Source organism: Alosa pseudoharengus, unplaced genomic scaffold, assembly GCF_046254945.1.
Source record: "Alosa pseudoharengus isolate Yale_2024_CS ecotype anadromous, Long Island Sound unplaced genomic scaffold, YU_APseudo_1.1 YU_APseudo_1.1_scf_3, whole genome shotgun sequence".
Classification (NCBI taxonomy): Eukaryota; Metazoa; Chordata; class Actinopteri; order Clupeiformes; family Clupeidae; genus Alosa; species Alosa pseudoharengus.
Window position 1 is genome coordinate 11,321,690 of NW_027468718.1, and position 23,661 is coordinate 11,345,350.

Genomic DNA, 23,661 nt, shown 5'->3' on the forward strand with positions numbered 1-23,661 from the left:
CTTGTCTGCTTCACACAATTTAGCTAGTTAATCCTAGTCCCTTATGCAGCTAGCTTGCTAACATACTTGATAGTTACTAGAAAGACCTGGAACTAACGTTACAAGACTCAATGTTGAAAATACCCAAAACCTTGTGTGGCAATAACGTGTTTTATCTATTATATTATCTTATTTTATTATTTCAGGTGCCAAATCTGATGACCCGCTCCCCTGATTGGGTTCCGTCTGTCTTCTCTCACACCCCTGCCACCAAAAGGAGGAAAAGGGAGAAAGACATGGAAAGCTTGTCCCATCATTTTTATTTTGGCCACAGAGAGGAGCTTCGGCTGTCAATGCCCATGATATTTAGACAAACTTACCCTAGATGTGCCTGCATAATTGATTGTTTCGAAATTTTTATAGAAAAACCCAAAGACTTAGAAGCAAGAGCACAAACATATTCGACCTATAAACATCATCACACCATGAAATACCTAATAGGCATATCCCCACAAGGAACAGTCATATTCATATCTAAGGGATGGGGAGGCCGAACAACAGTTTTAGACAAAGTAGCCTAGTCCATGTGTGTTGTGCCCTTACAAATGTGGCACCCTCAATCATTCCTTCTGGTTAAATACTACAATAATACAATGTAAATATGCAATGATTTATTTATACAAACACACACTGTAAATAATAATAATAATGAATATATGACACTTTATATATTACAATAATACATGTATTACATTTTCACTTTAAATACCTTTGTGCATTGTATTTATTTGTATTCATCTGTTTTATTTATCTATGTATGTGCATTTTATTTATGTATTGAATAAATCTGTAATTGTCTGTCTAACAGTGCAATTCAAAATGTAGCACTTTTCATTTGTTTTCTTTGTGCACACTTGTGTTTTGCCAATTCCTGTTTGCAGACACTGCACCTCCAATTCAAAACACTAAGATCAGTAGTCTGCAAACAACTTCTGTGCATCTCTCGTCTCTTACAGATTCCTGATGTACACTACATGTGAGCACACTTCACCCGGTGATACAGGTGCAGTGGCCAAATCGAATTAGTCCCTCCTTTTCCACAGCAACCCAAGTTGTCAGAGGCGATTCATTCAAACTGTAGGAATGATGTACCTAACATAGAAAAAGGTTTTAGTTAGATAAAGTATATCATTCACAAGCACAGTAGCCTACAACAGATATTTTTTAAAGCTACACATTTCTTTCCTTTTTTTAATGTGCGTCCAGCTGGGTTTCACTTCTAAGTGAAGGTCATGAAGTCTCCTGTCATAGAGACAGTTGACATAATGGATAATTTCAGATTTATGATTCGCTGATGTTATGTTTCATGTCAATCGTGTAATCTTATCTAAACGTGCTTACACATTCGCCAGTAGGTGGCGAGAACGCATTATCATCTGTACGTGATTTGATATATGAGAAGATTACATGGTGAATGAATGACACGTTACTGTTGTACTGCGTCTACTTATTACTTACAGTTACTTTGCATGCATACTATCGTACACTTATTACTACTACATTAAAACCTAACAGATTGCTAACAGGATTATACGCATTTCGCTGCCCCAACTGCTCTTGTCTGTTGCTATGTGGAGTGGATAAGCAGGTAGGCTACAATGTTGACATCCTGCTAGCCATATATGATACAGTTGGCATACGTTTTTTTTTTTTTTTAACTACTTATCAAGCTGTCATTCGCCGGCAGGCAGGGTGTACATATTCAGATGAAGACTTCATCACACGATGAAACAGATGTCACTTTGTGTAACTTATAGCTACAAACATGCAAACATTAGCAAACGGGTAATGTTAGCTAGCTAACTAGTAACACTCAACACTCACCTTTTATGAAGATATTCCTGTTTTTCACCTCCCATAAGACAGCGTTGTGCCCATCCACTCTTGATAAAAAGATAGCCATCTGTACTTTTGTAGGCTTTTATATTTTGTGCGGTGTAAAGTGACGGATTCTCTATAAGATATATGTAGATCTAAAGATCTCCAAACTCCAAGTCTGGTAGAGACTTTGCCTGCTTCAAAGCAATGAAAACATCAACGGGTGCTGTGTAACGTTATGGATCACACGTTCCGAGTATGTTAATCTTTTCTTGACATCTATTTGAACATTTGGTGACATATGGTCTAAATAGTTAATTGATTGTAGTATTGGAAATCTGCAATTCCCCTGGCTCTGGCTTTTTTTTTTTTGTTAGCGTTTCTTGCCCGCCAGGTATCCATGGTAATCACGTGACTGCAAAGTATGATATGGGTGGTGGCCCCCTGGTGGTTTGTGAAGGTGTTGCTGATGGTCCTGACCCTGCATGTAATGTAGCTCTGATGAGGAGGTCACTGTTTCCTATTCAGTGCTGGTCCTCTGGATGCTTCCTTAGTCCCATATAGAGCAGGAATTCTTAGTTCCTGTTCTGGGTCCCAATCAGCTAGAAACTGTTGTCATGGAGCACAACCTGATTCAGTCCCTGATGTGCTGAACTGCAGTAACTCCACCATGTTGAAGGGTTTGGAGTCTTTAAACTGCAGATCTTCACAGTGTAGCACAAACTTCAGCAAGTCAAGTATTGTTTACTTGATTGTTTACTTTTCTACCTCAAAATGAAGTAACACTCATTTTAGGCAAGTAGTCTCTGATCATTCACTTGATCAGCTGATTCTAATTAGCACAACTCTTTAGCAAAGTAGATCAGCTAATTAGTGGAAATGTGGGATAACTTAAATGGTAAAGGTATTTGGTGTGGTGATTTTAATGCACACAGTACTCTTTGGGGGGATAGGGATGATTCTAATGGAAAAGTGATTGAGGAATATTTGGGTGAGAAGGGGCTAGTATGCTTGAATGATGGCTCAGGTACGAGAATAGATATAGCTAGGGGATATGAATCTGCAATAGATCTGACTTTGGCTACAAAGACAGTAGCTGATAAATGTAGCTGGGAAGTATTGAGGGAAAGTACTATAGGCAGTGACCATTTTTCAATTGCAATTAAGGTAGGAGTGGAGGTGATAAGAGAGAGTGTAATGAGGGAAGGTAGGTGGATGTTAGAAAGAGCTGATTGGGACACATTTAGAGAGTTCAGTGAATACAGATTGGTGGGTGTAAATAAGGATCAAAGTGTTGAGAATTTATGTAGGGAAATCAGCAGCAGCGTAGTAGATGCAGCAGAAGTAGCTGTACCTAAAACTAAGAATAAAAATGTCACCAGAATTGTACCTTGGTGGTCTAAGGATTGCAGTGAGAGTATAAAGCATAGAAATAGAGCCTTTAGAATTTTGAAAAGTTCACACAACTTTCAGAAAATGATTGAATACAAAAGATTGCAAGCAATAGTGAGACAGACAATAAGGAAGGCAAAAAAAATATACTGGGAAAAGTTTTGTGATTCTATTGGTAGAACTACACCAATACAACAAGTGTGGGGTATGATAAAGAAAATGAGGGGTAATGGGAGAGAATATGAGTATCCAATAATGATGGATGATAACAGGATTATTACTAATAGTAGAGACAAGGCTGAAGTTATAGCAAAGACATTAGTAAAGGTACATAGTGAAGCAAATTTAGATCAGATAGAAAGGGAAGGAAGAGAAGCTACTAAACTAAGATATAGTGCTGAGTTGGGTAATGATAATGAGGAAGGTGGTGTGATGGAGGTTCTATTTACAATGAAGGAACTGAATTGTGCTTTGAAGAAGGTGGGTAAATCTACACCAGGGAATGACAAGGTTTGCTATGCAATGATAGAAAATCTAACTGATAAAGGTAAGGAAGTAATATTGGCTCTTTTTAATAAAATATGGGTAGAAGGGGTAATCCCTTGCACTTGGAAGGAATCAATTATTATTCCTATTAGGAAACCTGGTAAAGACGCTAAATTGCCTAGTAGTTATAGGCCTATTGCACTGACATCTCAGTTGGGTAAGACCATGGAACGAATGGTAAATGATAGATTAGTATTCTATTTAGAAACTAAAGATGCATTAAGGAATTACCAGAGTGGTTTTAGGAAAGGTAGGGGGACCATGGACCCAACTGTGTTACTTGAAGATGACATAAGAAAAGCTCAGGTAAACAAAGAAACAGTTCTAGCTATATTTTTTGATATAGAGAAAGCATATGACATGATGTGGAAGGAGGGGCTTCTTATCAAATTATATCAGTTGGGAGTAAAGGGGAGAGGGTTTGCGTGGGTAAAATCCTTTTTATCTGGGAGGAAAATTAGAGTTAAAGTAAATGGGGTTTTGAGTGAGGTATATGAGGTAGACAATGGTACTCCTCAAGGGAGTATTATTAGCCCATTACTTTTTTCAGTAATGATAAATGAGATATTTATAAATGTAGAAAGGTCTATTGGTGTAGCTTTATTTGCAGATGATGGAGCAATGTGGAAAAGGGGAAGAAATGTCAATCACATTGTAAATAAGATACAACAAGCAGTGGATACAGTACACACATGGACAATTGAATGGGGATTCAGGATATCTGTGGAAAAAACTAAGGTCATTTTCTTCACAAGGAAGAAAATAAGTCAGGAGTTACAGATTCAAATATCAGGTAAGGAATTGGAAAGAGTAGAGAGCTTTAAATATCTAGGTATATGGTTTGACAAAAGATTAACATGGGCAGTTCATATTCAGAAGATGGTAGAAAAGTGTAAAAAGGTACACTCTAAAAAATACTGGGTTATTTTCTCAACCCAAACGTTGGGTTGAGGCTGTCAGGGCATTTTGTGGGGTTGTTTTTACTCATGTTGGGTTATTTTCTGTAACCCAGCTTGTTGGGTTGATAGGTTAGGACAGCGCCCCTCCTCTCTCCCACCTGACGTGGAGTACACTACCCAGCACCTGGGTGACTTTAACACAGCTGCATAGTTATTTGAGAGTTCGAATTTCGAAAAAACATCGTTATTCTTCCAACCGTCCAGTCCACCAGCTGTCAGCATGCAATGGAAATCAGGCGATTTCGTAAGGTATGTATCTTTAACTTTTTTTAAAATGTTTTATCCAGACTGATTTTAAAAGTCCACCCAGAGATGTAGAAGCTATACCCTTCATGATATGAATGGATATTCTGCCTGCCAATTTCGTTCAGCCTGAAACAGGTTAACAATTGTGTCATTCATGCTAACTAACGTTAGCTAACATCAGAGCCCGTCTACGGAGAGCCTTGCCACTCCGTATTAAGTCCCATTGTACCGAATTTTGGTTGCAGTTCCACCATATTTCCACTGGGGGCGATCGCCATGAGTGCAGAATGAATGGGAGTCAATGGAGCTAGACGGCTAAATTTGTCTCTTTCACCTGATTGTCGTTGACAAATCTCAGATTTGATTGTAGTTTGTATAACTTCAACATGGGTTATAGGTCAAAGGTTGAATGAACGAGTACTTATGTCCTTTTGATTTCTTACAGTTTGGGTCGTTGTTGCCCATAACACGCTAGCATTGTGCTAATGAGTGATGTCATTGACACGTTTGAAAGGCTTTTTAGAACAATTAAGTGACTTTAAAAAATATAATACTCCACCAAGTGTATTTTCTTTGCCTCCCCTTTCGAATACAATATTCAAATTACTTGAAAAAAAATTATATCCCGAGAAAAGTAGATTTTGAGGGGTACAGCTCCATAGACCTCCATGCATTCTGCACTCGTGGACGAGCGCCCTCATGTGGAACCACAGAAGGAACTGCAACCAGTTCAGAAACCGGAAGTTTTCCGAGAGTGGCAGTTCTCCCCTTATTAGACATTCTCTGCTAACATTAACTTACAATTACTGTTCATGTTAAATATACACAAAGACAGACTCATAAAAACATAGTTCTTTGTTCACTGGGCATGAACTGCTGACAGAAACAAAACGAACTTTTACAACGAACTAAAATGAGCATACCAAGCTGGTTGACATTAGCAGACCATATAGCTAGCATCAATGCTAATTAAATATGCTTCGTGGTGGTTGTAGCCTAGACTATGGTTGCAGCTAACGTTTGTCACCTAATATTAGCCAACACAGTTGAAGTAATCATAGGTGCCAACTCTCACGCATTGGCCGTGAGACACACGCGTTTGATTAGTTTCACACACTCACACGCCACACCCCCGATTTCTCACGCTGAAGTGTCAACCCGGTCGGTCAGATGCCTGAAAAATGAGTTTAGCCTATCTATAGATCTACCTGTTGAGCCACGGTTATGCTTTCAGAGACGGTGAGAGGGTTCAAGAGCACCCCCCGTCTGTGGAATTTTCTAAATGTTCTCTCATTTGCGATGCTACTTCAGAAGCCGTCCCAGGCGCATTCCCCCCGCATTTCCCCGGCTTCAGGTATGCTTTGAGTATTATTGAGTATTTTTCACGCTGAAGTGTCAACCTGGTAGGTCAAATACCTGGCAGATGAGGTTCAGCTAAACTAAACCTATACATATGATATCACACATCAGGTGAACGTGCGGATTCTAAGCTTTCCAGTGATATTAGCGCCAAGTTGCTGTGATAAATGGTTCGCGAGAAAATTAACATTGAACCGACGTGCAATTTAGGCTAATCATATTTGCATTTTGCACACAGTGCACACCCATTACTCTCGGTTTAATATTTCACTAACCCTTCACACAACATGTGGCAAACCCAATATCACAACAAACAGCAAACCGTACCGAATACGAGGATATAAAGCATGCCTCTGTGCAATAAGTGGTTCCTGAGTAATCCGGTTTTGAAATTGCAACACATTTCTACATAGCCTCATTGGGGCGAAATTATAATGTATTAATGTAAACTATTTGTCAGTAGGCCTACATACATTTTTGTAAATTGCTCAGCCATAGATTATCCCACTATCATGGTTCTTATATTGTCAGGTTCCAGCCCATCCCATTACAGATAAATAGTGACATTAATGCAAAAATATGAAGAAAATCAAATAACGAGACACAAATATTGGTTTAAAGCCTGACATAAGCCATATGCAAACATTCACATCATGCAGATATGGGTACATCCTGAAAAAGGAATAGCATGTAGGCCTAGGCTATGGCCATTACAATGACCAATATATTATCTTAAATAAACTAGCTGAATAACACAGGTGACCACTTCTGCATAATTTCATGGAGTGCTGAAATGTACACACATTTCTGAACATTTCTGAACTGTGAAATGTAGCATATATTTTTGTGGTTGTGAACTTATTGCAATATTACCATAACTATTCCACCTGTGTGTGCATGGTTATAATTCTGAAGTGCAAAATAGCTTAGGCTACAGCACAAATATTTCCATAAAAATAAGCAAGTCTGACCTCACCTGATTGATGCATTTAAAAGTTAAAATATACAAACATTTCTTAAATTCTTACAAAACACACACACACTTTTTAAAATTGTTAGTTTGGACCCCCCCCCCCCCCCACGCTTTTGCCGTGCGAAATACCAGTGCTGTTTTCAGCATCTGTTTAGTGCTTCATTGTCATATTCATTGGATTCTCCCATTTGCGTGTAAATCGCTCATAAACTTTTTTTTTTTTGTTACACGCATTCTCCCATTCCTCTTCTGTCACACACACAGTGACAAGCGCCAAATCCCCTGCAGTGTTGAAGAGATCAGTCATCCCCCTCACTTTTGATAAGGTAAAAAGCCTTAGGTACGCCAAATAAATAATAACCTATAGGTTTACGCTAGGCTATGTAAAACTCCCCATTAACAGCATCACGTCACTAACCACAGCTAAGACTGCACAATCTCTATTCACTCTGTTGGATATCTGAAGCCAGTTTGTCTACTTAGATACTGTAAATCCTCAAATTATGGCCGGGGTCTTAAGACAAAGTACAGGCCTTTAGGGGCAGGATTGTATTCGAGACAGCCCTTTATTTCTTTTGCGAGTTTTATTTTGAGACATGCGTTTCTTGGAGCGGCATACTGGTAGGCCTTCAAAAGCATGACATTTTCGGTTTAGTTTGATATTTAGTTTACTTTTGGACCGTTTGATTATATTGTTAAATGTTGGGACTGATGGGCTATGAAATCTGGGGAGGGATCACTATTACGTTCCATGTAGTTGAAAGAGTGTCGGGATTTCAAACAAACCATCCACTTTCATGCATTCATTGAACATCTGCGGTGCTGTAATGGAAACCTTATTGCGTAGCCAAGTAGCCTTGAGTTATTTTTAAATTATCCATGATTTACTTTTTATTAATTTCGTAGGCTGGCTTTCCCTGCTGAAAAAAACAGCTAGAAACCAGCTTATGCTGGTAGCTGGTTTTAGCTGGTTTAAGCTGGTCTTTGCTGGTTTTCTTCCAGCTCTTGCTGGTCTTTGCTGGTGTAGCTGGTTGGACCACCAGCTGGATATGCTGGCGTGACCATCTGAGGAAGCTGGTCATGCTGGTTTGACCAGCCTGTCGTGTGGGATACAGCTGGTGCAAGATGGTCATGCTGGTGACCAGCCTGCCAAGCTTGACATTGTTGGTGTAAGATGGTCATGCTGGTTTGACCAACATAAGCTGGCACGGCCAGTTAAACCAGCAGTGTAGACCAGCAACACCAGCTAAAATTACCAGCTTGAGGTGGTACGACAAGCAAAACCAGCTGAATTACCATCGTTAGGTGGGTAAACCAGCTGAAGGTATATTTTCGCAAGAGATTTGCTGGTCTAGCTGGTCAACCATCATAGGGTGGTCAAACAAGCTGGTCAACCAGCAAACCACCTTTAGCTGGTCAGGCTGTTTTTTTCAGTAGGGTTATTTTGTTATACAGTATAGATGTATCTAAATAACCTGTTAAAATGTACCAGAATTCAGGAAATTGCATCTAGTCCAAAAAAATTTTTTCTGGGGGAAGACCCCCATACCCCCCCTCTGAAATGTCCCACCCACTTTCACAATGCCTCTGACACCCATGGTCCTACTAGTAGGCTAGATCCCTTTGATACCAATGTTCATTTAACTCTGGGACCCTGGTCCCTGGGATGGATTACTGCACGGGCCTTCCGGGCCCAGACCCAGGGGCCCAAGGTGTCAGGGGGCCCTAAAGCCCAAGCCTTTGCATGGAATCATTGCCTCAATATCAACACATCAGGATGTAGGCTATGAATCTGATTGAATTTAGTATTGGCCATCCCCAAAATGCTAGCCTGACGAGCCAGACCCACATTAAAATGTAGGGTCTGGGCACTCACCGTTCGCAGTGCTCAGTCCGAGGGGCGGGATAATCGGTTGTCTTTCAAATTCCCTCTGCATGCAATAGGACAGCGCTATGAGTCCCATGAGTTTTCCCACCAGCGGAGCTAGTTGGCTAGTGCAAACTTTTGCCATCTCAAAACAAGCTTAACTCGTGTCACACTGTTGTGCCAAACTGTTGCAACTCTGCCATTATTCATTATGTTATGCCCCCCTAACGACTCTATAGACGATTTGATTGGCCTGATAGAAGTTTAATTTTTCGAGTTCACAAGCCAACGGAGAGTTGCTAGACTAGCCCTGGAAGCAAATGTAATTTGCTGCCGCTAGGGTGTGTCTAGATTTCTAAGCTACCAAAATGCACCAGAATACAGGAAATCACATCAAACAAATGAAAAAAAATTCTGGGGGAAGACCCCCAAACCCCCCTTCCACATATGCGACAATTAGTGGGGAGCCCTTAATACATGTGGGCCCAGGGGCCCGAAAGTTGATAATCCGTCCATGCCTGGTCCCTACACCTGAGAACCACTGATGTAGGTTTTTTTTACTGTACGGTATAATGCTGAATGAGCCAAACAAAAATTTCCGCAGCAAAATTTTGGTTGGCCCCACCAAATCTCACTCCAAGGTTTTTTGAAAAGTTGGCAGCCCTGGTAATGTTAGTCTCTTCACAAGCCACACATACGGTAATAATAATGGCAAACAACATCTTATTAATTCATTCAGGGTAGCTTCATATTATAGCCATGTAACTTAACGTTACTGGGTGTTTTTGGTTGTAGCAGAGAAGACGGGCTCTGGTTGTAATAGCACTATCAGACAGTCATTTAGATAAAGTTACATGAACAGTAATTGTAAGTTAATGTTAGCTAACGTTAGTTAATTATTTTTATGATAGCTGCTAGTTGTGAAGTGAGGTGATCCAACAACAAGTTTCATCTGTTGCTAAGGAACAGACATAAAAGCGGAACGTCGATGCTAGATCGCCTACTTAGGATATCTTAACTTGAGATAAGATAGGATTCCTAAATTAAGATAGGATATGTTTCTGTAATACCAAATTGAGAAAAATCCTATCTTACACCTCTCCTATCTTAACTTAGGACTTAAGATAGGAAGTTTCTGTAATACGGCCCCTGCACTCAGAAATCGGGCGCTAGTTATCCGCCTAGCCATGCAAATAAATCACTTTTTTACACCATTTACGAGTCTCAACTAGAAGCTACAAGTTATTATAACTGCATAGGTGGTCATGGTTTCCGAGTGTGTTGCGCTAATATTTTGTCTCCTGGTGGATTTTTAATGTTTGTCAACATCATTCAATGATAATGGTTCATGAAAATCTTGATATAAAGTTCTGTAAATAACAGTGATTAATGCACTCTTTTTTTTCTTCTTTGATTCACAGGGGTGATCCCCAAAACGGACGGTGGAATCTGCCTGCCTTCATGGAAGTATCACAAGCTTTTTCTAGCTATCTGTTCAAAAAATAAACTGCCAAATAAATAAATGTCGAACTGTTTTATTTCATTGCATGGCTATTATTGCCCATTGGATGGATTTTAAAACATTATATTGTAACATTAATGATTTGCAAACATTTATTTGAATTGTTATCAATTAATAGTGATTGGATTAAGGAGAAAAATAAGATACTTAGAATAACCCATAAATTAGGTCAGCATAACCCAGAAATGACAGTGAAAATAATATAAATCCTGGGTTGTATAAGATCGCCTACCCAACAATTATGTAGGTTTAACCTAACAGTTTTGTTACGATAACCCAATGTTTGGGTTAGACTATCAACCCAACTCATTGGGTTGACCGAACAACCCAATTTTCGGGGCTAATATAACTCAGTGCTGGGCTCGACCACTATTTACCCAGTGGATGGGTTGAAATTGGGTTGTTTTTAACCCAATGTTTTTTAGAGTGTATTGAATGTAATGAGGTGTTTGCATGGGGTGGAATGGGGTGCAACTAGGAGTGCTATGCATACAATATATATTGGACTGATTAGATCAGTTTTTGATTATGGGTGTGTTGTATATGGGTCTGCTGCTAAGACAGCTTTAAATAAACTAGACAGAGTGCAGAGTCGAGGTTTAAGACTATGTTGTGGAGCCATGAAGACAACTCCAGTGGCAGCCATCCAAGTAGAGATGGGGGAGTTGCCTTTAGATCTCAGAAGGGACCAGCTTAGCCTGGTTTTTTGGGCAAACCTTAAAGGTCATAGGGAAGACCATTTTAGTCAATCTACATTGTTAGAGTGTCAAGAGAGACAGAATGGTACAAAAAGTAGTTTTGGGTGGACTATTAAACAGAAAATAAATGAGATGGAAATAGCCTTGTTGGATGTAAGTCCTACAGTAGTGTTTTCAAGAGTTCCTTTATGGACTCTTGAAGATCTTTCAGTTGATCTCAGTCTTTTGGAAGAAACTAAGAATGGGGATATAGATAGTAATATGGTGCAGGGGTATTTAAGTGAAAGATATGGGGATAGGATTATAATGTACACAGATGGGTCCAAAAGGGATGGGAGAGTGGGGGTGGCTTTTGTTATTCCAAAATTAAAAGTAGCAACACAAAAAAGAATTAATGATAATTTAACAGTCTATACAGCAGAACTAATTGCTATTTTAATGGCGCTCTCTTGGGCTGAGAGTAACAGGCCAAGAAGTTTAGTAATTGCTTCAGACTCAGCGTCAGCTCTGATGAGTATTCAGAACATAAATTCACAATCTAGACAAGACATTGTTATAGAAATTGTCCAAATGGCTAGTACATTAATTAAAACTGGAGTCAATGTTGGACTTGTATGGGTTCCTGCCCATAAAGGAGTAACAGGGAATGAGTTGGCTGATAAGTATGCAAAAAAGGCAACAGAAATGGAGTATATAAGTTTAAGCATTAAGTATAGTAAAGCAGAGGTGAAATCAATCATTAAAGGAAAGATAAAGGAGAAGTGGCAAGTATTGTGGGATAATGGTCAGACTGGTAGGAGACTATATAATATCCAAAAAAGAGTGGGGGTGAGTAGAAGTACTTGCAGAAATACACAGGAGGAGAACATCATTTCAAGAATGAGATTTGGGCATTATTTTTAATGAAAAAACATGCTGATGGGAGGTGTAGTGTATGTAACACACAGGATACCATAGAACATGCTATTGAAGAATGTACTAGATATAGTAATGAGAGACAACAGTTAATCCAGCAGCTAGAAGATGAAGAGATACCTTTGAAAGTAAGGGATATTTTGCTAAGGAATTCTGGTGATTTTTGTTTTGGGTTTTTATTTTCCTTGTTTAGAAGAACAGGTTTAATAAAGATAATTTAAGTGTAGGGAAATAATTTATTCAGACCCACACTCCATTTCAGAAGGTGGCGGTAATGCAACCAGACGTTGTTTGCCAACCGCCATAAAAACAAGAAGAAGAAGAAGAAGCTAATTAGTGAAATCACCTGTGCACAGTTAGAACCAGTATATGGCAGGACTTTTACTTTCTGAAGCTGGACATTTACATCTCTGAATAGTATTCAGTAATCTGTAGTGAAATACTAGCCTTCCCAACACTGCTTGTGGCCAATATGCAACAGATTAAACAGATTATGGTGGAAAATGAAAGCCCTGTCCCTTTAAGAGCAACAGTCCCACTCCCCTTTAGCCCCTCCCTGACTGAGGATGTAACTGAATTCTGGTCAGGCCTCTTGGATGGAGCAGCTGTGTCAGTATGTTAAGATGTTATGTGGGATACAAACTGTGTTGATTTGGTCATTCCTGTTTTGTAAGAATTTGATGTGTCTCACAATCTTGTGAAGTAGGAGGTTCTTTGTGGAGAATCTTAAAAAGCTGAAAGCATTTTTCAACCTACCTAAAAGTGAAAGTAAATCTTCAAACAGTTATAGAACGAGACTTGCACTGAAAAAGAAAATGGCTTCTACATCATTTGCTGAGGAGGATTTCTCCTGTCCTGTGTGCACTGATGTCTTCAAGGATCCCATGCTCCTGTCCTGTAGTCACAGCATCTGTAAAGTCTGTCTGCAGCAGTTCTGGGACACTAAGGGATCTACAGAGTGTCCAGTCTGCAGGACAACATCTTCAAATGACAAACCTCCACTTAACCTCCACTTGAAGAACCTGTGTGAGACCTTAGAGGAGAGAAGTCAGAGAGCTTCAGCAGGGTCTGAGATGCTCTGCAGTCTGCACAGTGAGAAACTCAAGCTGTTCTGTCTGGAGGATAAACAACCTGTGTGTTTGGTGTGTCAGACGTCTAAGAAACATAAGAATCACACCTTCAGTCCCATAGATGAAGCAGCACAGGATCGTAAGGTAAGAATCTACTGTGGTAATATTGGTGATGGGCTCTATGAACACACATCATCATCTATTCGCCCATAATGTAGTGGAGTCATCATAGGCGTGCATACATAGACACTAGGTGGTGCTAAAGCACTAGGAAGTTTGCCCTTTATCAACGAAAATGCCCTTTTGAAACTTGTTATTTTTCTTCTTTTTTTATTATTAATATTATTAAGAGTTTACTGAGGTCGGTTTTGAAGTGATCTTTTGAAAACCTGAGCCATTAAAAACGACTGAAACAATGCCCCGAAATGAGCCACCTCCTTGCGCACGCACACCCGACCTATCTCTCTTCCTTTGTCACGTGAACTCGCGCGGTCTTGTCTGTGCACGCCACTGGGAGTCATGATGAGTCATGGCAGGAGGTATTGTAATGCCTTTAATGCACCAGTAGATGGCACTCTACACCCTGCTGTTACAACTGATGAGTGTTGCGCAACATCCAGACTTCTGAGCTGGTACTTGGAGGGATACTCTTGACACTCCCATTATGTCACTCCAAGAATTCACCGTGTCTCTAGCAACAAACTTCAAGAAACCTTTAACTCTTCAAGATATAATGAGATGTGGCCTATGCACCACAATTGCCTTTTAATTGTTGAAATATATATTTTTTTCACATTCAGTTTGCTTTTGCATTAAACCATATCTCTCACATCTCGGTATCTCTTAATGTATAACACCCATATACCGGTATAACTTATAAAGTGGATATCACTTGCACTCTAGTCCGTCAGTGCTCACAGGGCAGGACCACAGAATCAACAGCAGGTCCTGGGCCACTTCAGAAGAAGGACCACAGAAGGACCGGAGCACACAAATACTTGAACTGAGCTTTAATGGAGCTGGTGACTAACATTTCAACGCGGACGGCGTCTTCATCAGAGCCATTTTTTTTCTATTACTTTCTTACATGTTGTGGTTGCCCCCTGCTATCACCATAGCAGTCCTGAATCTATGCACATATACTGTATATCAACATCTCACAGATATCTACACACACTCCCTACATGCAGCAACTTGTGCTCATTCATTCCAGGAGGAGCTCAAGATCCAACTGCAGCCCTTACAGACGAAACTGGAGACCTTTGATGAAGTTAAACTCATCTGTGACCAAACAGCATCACATATTAAGGTGAGATATGGATTATATGATAAAGAAATAGTATTTTTAACGCCATCATGTGAACACAAATAATTTCGAGAGTGATGATTCATTTCACATTAAATTCACAGATCTAATAATCATGAAATTGGAACAATCATTGTGTAATGTTCTTTTATTTAGACTCAGGCCCAACACACAGAGAGGCAAATCAAGCAGGAGTTTGAGAATCTTCACCAGTTTCTACAAGATGAAGAGGCAGCCAGGATAACTGCACTGAGGGAGGAAGAGGAGCAGAAGAGTCAGATGATGAAGGAGAAGATTGAGAAGATGAGCAGAGAGATCTCATCTCTTTCAGACACAATCAGAGACCTAGAAGAGGAGATGGGAGCTGATGACATCACATTACTGCAGGTATGAACCATCCACTGTCTGTATAATGAAGTGTGTTAGATCTTTAAGGATAAAAAAGTCTGGCTATAATATTGTATTGACTTGTTCATGCCACTCACATCATTGTATTAACCACCATATTACACATCTTCCTATGGTTGATTGTGATGGATAGTGAGATCAGATTCAATCCCCGTCTGTCATATCTTCTGGGCTTGGGCCAGGACATGGACAGAGAATGTGTGTGTGTGATACATTGACTGAAATCATTCTGTGTTTGTGTTTGTATGTCTTTCTCTGTATGTGTGTGTGTCACAAAATAACAAAAATGATCATATTACATTACATTACATTTGGCTGATGCATGATCATAAGTGTCATCTCACAGGGGTAAATGGCAAATATGAACCATACATTATGTCTATATCATTGGTACCACCGTTTCCAAAAGAACCCCCCCCCCCCCCCCAAATAAATAAATAAATAAAATAAACAGTTTTGTTTGGGAGCATCAGTGTCCATCAGTGTAATGTTTCCTCATTACTTATTTTCCAGTACAATTGCACAGTGGAAAGGTGAGTGATCTGCCTCCTGTCTCTCTCTTCTCTGTGGTTCTGAACCCAAACCCACAGCAGCACTGACTCCTGAATGTTATTTCAGAGCCCAGTGCACACTGCAGGATCCAGAGAGGGTTTCAGGAGCTCTGATCAATGTGGCAAAGCACCTGGGCAACCTGAAGTTCAGAGTCTGGGAGAAGATGCAGGAGACTGTTCAGTGTGTAGTCTGCTGTTTCCACATAACCAAACACACCAGGGGTTATTAGCAAATTAAATCAGATCAGAGAGTGGCGATGTGTGTGTGTGTGATGATAACCCCATAATTCCACTATCATTCCACTCCCGCTGTGATCCCTTCATCCTGATGACTAAAGAGCATTTCACTGTTACTACTTCTCCTGCCATTACACTTGCTAACACCACTATTAATAATGACCATCATTCACATCCTCATCACACATCACTCAGTATTCAGCTCATGTGTGTGTTCTTTCTCTCTGCAGCTCCTGTGACTCTGGATCCCAACACTGCACACCCACGACTCATCCTGTCTGAGGATCTGACCAGTGTGAGATGTGGTGATGAGAGACAGCAGCTTCCTGATAACCCAGAGAGATTTGATGAGTATCCCAATGTCCTGGGCTCTGAGGGCTTTAACTCAGGGACTCACTGCTGGGATGTGGAGGTTGGAGAGAACACAATGTGGTATGTGGGTGTGATGGCAGAGTCTCTCCAGAGGAAGGGAGACATATACTTCATGAGTGAACTGTGGTATGTGTTGTATAATGGTGCTGTATATGCAGCACGTGCTCCTCCTCGTGCCTACCTTCTCCTCACAGTGCAGCAGAAACTCCAGAGGATCAGAGTGCAGCTGGACTGGGACAGAGGAGAGCTGTTATTCTCTGACCCTGATAATAACACACACCTACACACTTTCACACACACTTTCACTGAGAAAGTGTTTCCATACTTTTGTACTCCCAGAAATGTCCATCTAAGGATCTCACCAGTAAAGGCCTCTGTCAAATAAATAATACTAATGGACATCAAAAGTTAAAGTTGTGCTAATGCTCACCTCCAACCTCACCTCATTTAACGTATTAGGTTAAATCATATTACAGCTATCAAAGTACAGTTTGGTAGTGTGTGGTAGTGCATGTTTTAAATTGAGAGTTGTGTTGTGTGGTAGTGTGTGTGTGTGTGTGGTAGTATGTGTAATCCAGTGGTGGAATGTAACAAAGTACAAATACTTTGTTACGGTACTTAAGTAAATGTATTTGTACTTTACTTAAGTAGAAGCTATAGTGCATACTTTTGACTTTTACTTTGTTACATTTTGCAGCAATTATCTGTACTTTTGCTCCGCTACATTTCTACAACACCATCGTTCCACCAACACCAAAAAGAGTGATCACATAACACCAATTTTAGCTCAGCTACACTGGCTTCCGGTCAAATTCAGGATTGAGTTTAAAATTTTACTTTTTGTTTTTAAAGCCCTTAAAGGTTTAGCCCCACCTTACATCTCTGAACTTCTGCCCCCACACTCTACTACCAAGTCGTTCAGGTCACAAGACCAACTACTGCTTGCTGTCCCACATACATGCCTTAAAACCCGTTGCGACCGAGCTTTTTCTGTAGCTGCTCCAAAGCTCTGGAATACCCTTACTCCACATATCAAATCCTCCCCTACAATTACCTCCTTCAAATCCAATCTCAAGACATATTTTTTCTCACTTGCTTTTAATACAGTATGATGTTTTTGGTCTTGTTTTAATTTTCTTATTTATTTTTATTTATCTTTCTATTTTCTTGTCGCTGCTACTAATGCTGTCTTGCTACGAATAATCACACTTAGTTTGTGTAGATGTATGGCCTTTGTGTAGATGTATGGTCTTATTGTTATGACTTATTAGCTAACCTTTTCTTTGTTCAGCACTTTGGCTCAACCCCTGATGTTTTTAAATGTGCTATATAAATAAATGACTTGACTTGACTTATGAAAATTATTTAGTCAAACCAACTTAAAAATGTAAGGCAACCAGCTGCCAAAGGATTTTGAGTTAACTTAAAGGCTAAATAGTTGTGCTGACTTGATGTTTTAAGTGAGCACAGCTATGTATATTATGTTGACTATACTTTATTTAACAAGTTCAGTCCATTAAAATTGTGATGTAGAAATAAATTTAAATAATCATTCCAAAACCCTTACGAAAATTAACCATGGACCAACCATGGTTTTACTATGTTTTTTTGGGGTAACCATGATAACCATGGTTTATCACTGTAGTTGATAACACAGCATCATGACCCATCTGAGGATTGAACTCACAGCCTATTATGAGACTGGTGTGCTACATACTGCGCTAACAAGGATTCAGCTGCAGATGCTTGTATGGAGACCTCATGGCTTATCACTAGTTTTATCATGGTTGCACTGCAGTTAAACCTTCACTCAAGACAACTTATAAATGTAAGGCAACCAGCTGCCAAAGGATTTTGAGTGAACTCAACTTAGAAGAGCAAGTTGGCACATCATGGTTCTAAGTTATCCCTTACTAAAATTAACCATGGATTAACCCTGGTTCATCACAGTTGATAAAAAAAGAGTCATGCCCCATGTGAGGATCGAACTCATCAGCATGGTCAGCGCTCATGCAGTATTTAAAGGAAACAGGTCTTTTCAATAGAATTTAAGGTTTTTTCCCTTCACAAAATAAATATAGGTGTCTAATTCCGCATTGAAGCTCCGCACCCCAAACAGTTGGTGGCGGTAATGCACCAAGTTGGTATGCCAACCGCCAATAAATTTAAGGAAGAAGAAGAAGCTGCAGCTTTTGGTATGGAGAGCCCATTTTAAACTTGAAGCAAAGATTGTTAAGGCGGAGCAAGATACTTCATCAGGAGCCACTTCCGGGAACCCGGATCGCACGAGGGGGGGCTCAAAATCCCCCTTTATGCAGAGCAGAGGCAGCGACTGCTCCATTGAAGTCTATAGGCATAGCTCAGAATTTTACCACATATGCTACGGTCTTAGTTCTATAGAGTTAGCATTTGTAAGCATTTTTTTTTTTATGCTACAACATTTGTAGCATTTTTGAGCATTCCAGTCTGGAGAAAATCGACTTTATATCAGGTGTGCGCCGGTTATTTATGCCGCTGCTCTTGGCGGTTTGCAACGTACGCTCATCAATACGTCATCGACACGCCTCTTTATGCAGACAGGATTCGATCCCCATTTCACGCCCATAGACATGAACTACGACGAAGTATCTTGCTCCGCCTTAACAATCTTTGCTTGAAGTCAACTCAATAACATGTGGGCTGAACTTAAAAATGGTGGTCCTACTTAAAAGTTGTGGTCCTACCTACAGCAGTTAGGGATTATGGGTAAGTGTTACTTTCTTGTTTATAATGTTTATTTTTTTTCCTCATAACTCTTTATTTTGGGTTTTTGGGATGTGTAGGTCAAAGAACAACTGATGAAGAAAATGACTGTGTAAGGGAGTGAAAAGGGAGTTTTGTCAGGATTACCACTGAGGAGAAGGCCATTATTAAAATATATGGAAATTTTAGCGAGTAGCATACTTTGTTTTGAATGCAATGCAAAATTGACTACTGTCTTAATTAGCACTAATATATACCCTTGGCAGTGTCATACAGTTGGAAACTTGCATTATGTGTCTGCAGGGGCGCTGCTGGAGAATGTGGGCCCCCAAATTGTATATAGTATTATTGGGGAGGGGGCTCTAATGTATAGTATTGTCGTGGACTGGGGCCCACTGTCAGTGCTGCGCCCTTTGAATTGTACTAATAGCCCCCCCTCCCAAGTTAAAGCAAACTGAAGTAATAGTTTATATTCACAATGACATCATTGCACAACTAGGGTTGTGTACATTTCTTCCTGCCTCCAACACAATACTTTAACTCTTTGCAGACTGCACGTCATCAATACTGGTGTTTGACCATGCAGTCTGCAAAGGGTTAAACTTTATGCACAGGATTAAGATGTTGTGGATGGTCATCTACTTGATGGTTTGTGGCACCAATAAACAATTACATTACAACATGACAACAACAGTACAGCCTTTAGTGTCACTGTCACTTAGTTGTATTTTATTTCAAGATTACATTTCAGTGTGTGTGTTTGTATGTGACATCTTTATGAATTTGTTGACTGGGGTGTTGCATTCGGGGAATAAACTTCCACTAATTGTTTTTTGTTTTTTAGACTTGTTTTTGTAAGTTGTACCAACTAAAAACTAAAGTCCTCTTTACTTACAATACTTAGTCCTTAGATAAGTTGGCAGTAGCATTTGATGATTTAACTTCAATGATTATTTCAATTTATTTCAACGTCACAATTTGAATGGACTGAACTTAAATAAAGTAAAGTCAACATAAAATACACATCTGTGTATTTTAGAGCAAGTCAGCACAATTATTTCGCCCTGAGTTGAGTTTACTCAAAATCCTTTGGCAGCTGGTTGCCTTACATTTTTAAGTTGGCTTGACTAAAGAATTTTTACAGTGACCCATGGCTACGCTGGACATGAAGCTGTGTTCTGTGCCCTGAGCATGCTTGCCTTTCTCTGTCTATTGTCTGCAGCATTAGGGACTCCTCTCCGATGAGATTGCTAGTCCACGGAGCAGCGAAGTTACATGCTATGCCCATTCTTCTGTCACATGTCTGATCATTTGCCATGCAAATTAATGGTAGACTATTATAGAAAAAACGAAACATTTTCCGGATTAGGAAATATTTCTTAGTTGTGTATGATCAAATAAAGAGGCATAGCCTACAATTGGGGGGAGCTTAATGTGAGCGCTCATTCATTGTCTGTGCACGTCTGCACAAGTGAAACTGAACCTCATCATAAACACACCTTTCTCAACAACTTTTCTGTTCAATCTGGACCATGGCATTACGATCCACCGGACTTTCCCCTTGTCTTCCCTTCCTTTTCCCTTCCCTTCCCTTTAATTATATAGTATATTTAGTATTTCATTTTTTAGTTTTTCTTATATTCTGCTGTCTCTATTGTACAGTGGAGTTTTGTTATATGTATATACTTATATTTACTCTTTCTGCAGTAAGTGCATGTTGTGTGTGATGTCTGTATGGTACTGAGACCTTGAATTTCCCCTTGGGGATCAATAAAGTATCTATCTATCTATCTATCTATCTATCTTGTCTACCCCGTTAAACTTCAGCCTCTTCTAAACTTCATGTTGTGCTGAATGATATTTAACTCAGCAGATCACCCTAGTAGATAACTAGAATTACAGTCTCCAGAATTGTAAGTCAGAATGTAAACTGAGCCACAGATGGTAAGCACAATTACATTAGCTTAAAACTAGCCTGGTATAACCTAAAACTAGCTTAATTAAAATGCCACAGGCCATACTGTTTTTTTATATAGATATTAAGAGAATAAATCATAATGCAAATACTTTTACTTTTAATGCTTAAAGTACATTTAAACACAGGTACTTTTTACTTTTACTTAAGTAGGGTTGTCATTGTGGTATTTTTACTTTATAGAGTAAATACCCGACAAACACGGGACGTCCCCCGGACCTTATGCCGACATTCACAACGTCCCAGATTGGTCCCTAACGTCATGTTCTCTAGCGGACGTTCCGGTGACCTTATTGACGTCCGGAGCAAGTTATCGTTTGGTTATTTCCTGACGTCCGGTGCAGGACTTTCTGGGGACGTCACCGTCAGGTCCCTCGGATGACATTTGCATTTGGTCATTTCAAATACCTCCTAAGGACCCGACAATAACGTTATACCGGGGACATGGGGGGGACGTTTGTTTATTCACACATGGCGGAGTTGAGAGCGCTCTGGCTGCCGCCTGCAGGACGGAGACATCACATCCATGCACGACTTCACGTTACACGACGTCACGTCTGTGACTACTTAATTTGTAAAGCAAAACGATCTAGCTCTACATTGCAGAAGAATTAAGGATACTGCTTCTTCATGACTTGTTTAAATGTCATTGTAATTTATTTGACACATGCTCGCGTTTAAAAGTGTCACGCATAGCTGTCCCCGATGTTACAGCAGCTCCTTGTGGAAACAGCAAAGAGTGCACGTATCCGATGAGATTTCTGACAAGGATCTCTCTGCCTCACTAGAGCCTGTTTATTAATAAAACAATGATATAGAATAGAAACATCTGGAATCTATTTATTTCATCTTAAAGTTGGCTACAAAGAGCATTCATAGAGAAAACGATACATTTTTCTTTATCTGCAATGTTCCAGGAAGATAGGCTTACATTTATAGGCTGTCCCTGTTTGATCACAGGTCCAAGAAAACGACTGAATGTCAATGCATTCTAGTTATGTTTCATGTAGCCTACTTTATTTCATGTTGAGTTTTGCTTTTCAGCATGCATTGCGATTCATTTAGTATTTTGGCTATTATTAGTTTTTAATATTTTGAAACAATATGGTTTGAACAATTTATTTTAGGCTAGCCTAGGCCTACTCTGATGATGTTTTGAACAATATGCTACAGGGTATGCCCATTAAAACGTCGTATTAGTTTATTAAGAAAATGACACCGTAGATGTGAAAGCAGCACATCCTAGCCCGGTATAAATTTCCATGTCTACTCATCATTACTGTAATACATTCGGAGGACGTGATTTCATAACCTGACAATAGCCAGATGAATGTCGCTCCGCCTAGCTTCACTCACATCCATCTGGGACCTCTTCCATTGAGAGTGATTTCTGCAACCGACTTTATGGTTCAGCCAATCAGGACGCAGGGCGGGAGTTTCATAGATGTGACATAGCGTAGAAGCGACTGTGAGACTGTTATTAGCGTCACGGGTTGGCTTCGATGTGAGTGGTTGAAGTAGCACATCAATAGATGACGGACAAGTGGCTTATTCAATCATATGCAAGCATTTTTTGATTAGGCCCAGCCTTCTGAAGCAACACTTCAATGGATCGGTTCCAGATGGATGAGTGGAGCTAGGCGGAGCGAAATTCATCTGGCTATTGTCAGGTTAGTGATTTCATACATGCGTGAAAATATGTGGTGAGTGAAGTTGATTGTGTAGTTGTAGAACAAGTCATTAATGTGTGTTCATGTTCCGTCTACCTCTCTCCTAGCAACGCTGAGACTTACAGGATGTAATACCATACCAAATCGCGCTTCATGTTTTTTTCTTTTACCATCGCGGAAATATAAACGTTGCGCGCATAACGTCGCGGTGACCATTACAGGACGTCCTCTCAAAGTCTCGTGGACGTCTTTTAGACCTCCCGAACAGAGGTCCGCGGGACGTAAAGGGAACCCTACACAATGTCGAGGAGGTGACGTTCGCCAGGGGACCTTTAGGGGATGTCGCCAGGACTTTATTTTGTTTACTGGGTATTTCTCTGCTTATTTGTACTTTTACTTAAGTACTGAATTTCAGTACTTCCTCCACCACTGGTGTAATCCGACAATTGTGGTATTAGACCAAAGTTAGTTTTAAATGTGTGACAACCTAATAAATCATGAACCATCCCAATTATGTGACTATAATATCATTTTTAAATTGTTTCACTACTTTTCAGTCATGTGAACCCTCGGTCTTGCATCAGGTCATAGAATGTAAATTATTAAACTTGTTTGACATTTTAGAATACTAGAGCTACACTACTATTACACTATTTAGCACTATGGCACACACACTCTCCATTAACAGAATTAATCAACTTTACCACAAGCCTTTAGAAATGACAGTGATTTCACACACTTTTCACATTTTCACTTAATATTCAATGCTCCTAGCCTGAGTTTTCCCATGCTGCCTTACGCGTGCAATTTTATTCACACTGCTAGGCAGCCTGGATTCCATGGAGCAAATTTTCGCCTCAGTTAGGGGACCAATCACAGAACGGAGGGAGGGCAGCAAGACGATGACGACATACCGAAGTCGTTATGAGCTACGTACAGACGCATTTGATAGACATTCGTAGCGCCCAATAAACGGCTCTGGGCATTCGTAAACCA

At 39.9% G+C, this 23,661-nt stretch overlaps 1 protein-coding gene across 1 annotated transcript; it reads left to right on the plus strand.

Annotated features, from left to right (window-relative positions):
• Positions 1 to 13,149: 13,149 nt before the first annotated feature.
• On the plus strand, positions 13,150 to 16,663 carry LOC143100926 (zinc-binding protein A33-like). The gene is made up of 6 exons (XM_076264518.1): positions 13,150 to 13,548; positions 14,618 to 14,713; positions 14,867 to 15,097; positions 15,632 to 15,651; positions 15,737 to 15,852; positions 16,137 to 16,663. Exons 1-6 carry the CDS (start codon positions 13,150 to 13,152, stop codon positions 16,661 to 16,663), a joined length of 1,389 nt encoding a protein of 462 aa, XP_076120633.1.
• Positions 16,664 to 23,661: the final 6,998 nt, after the last annotated feature.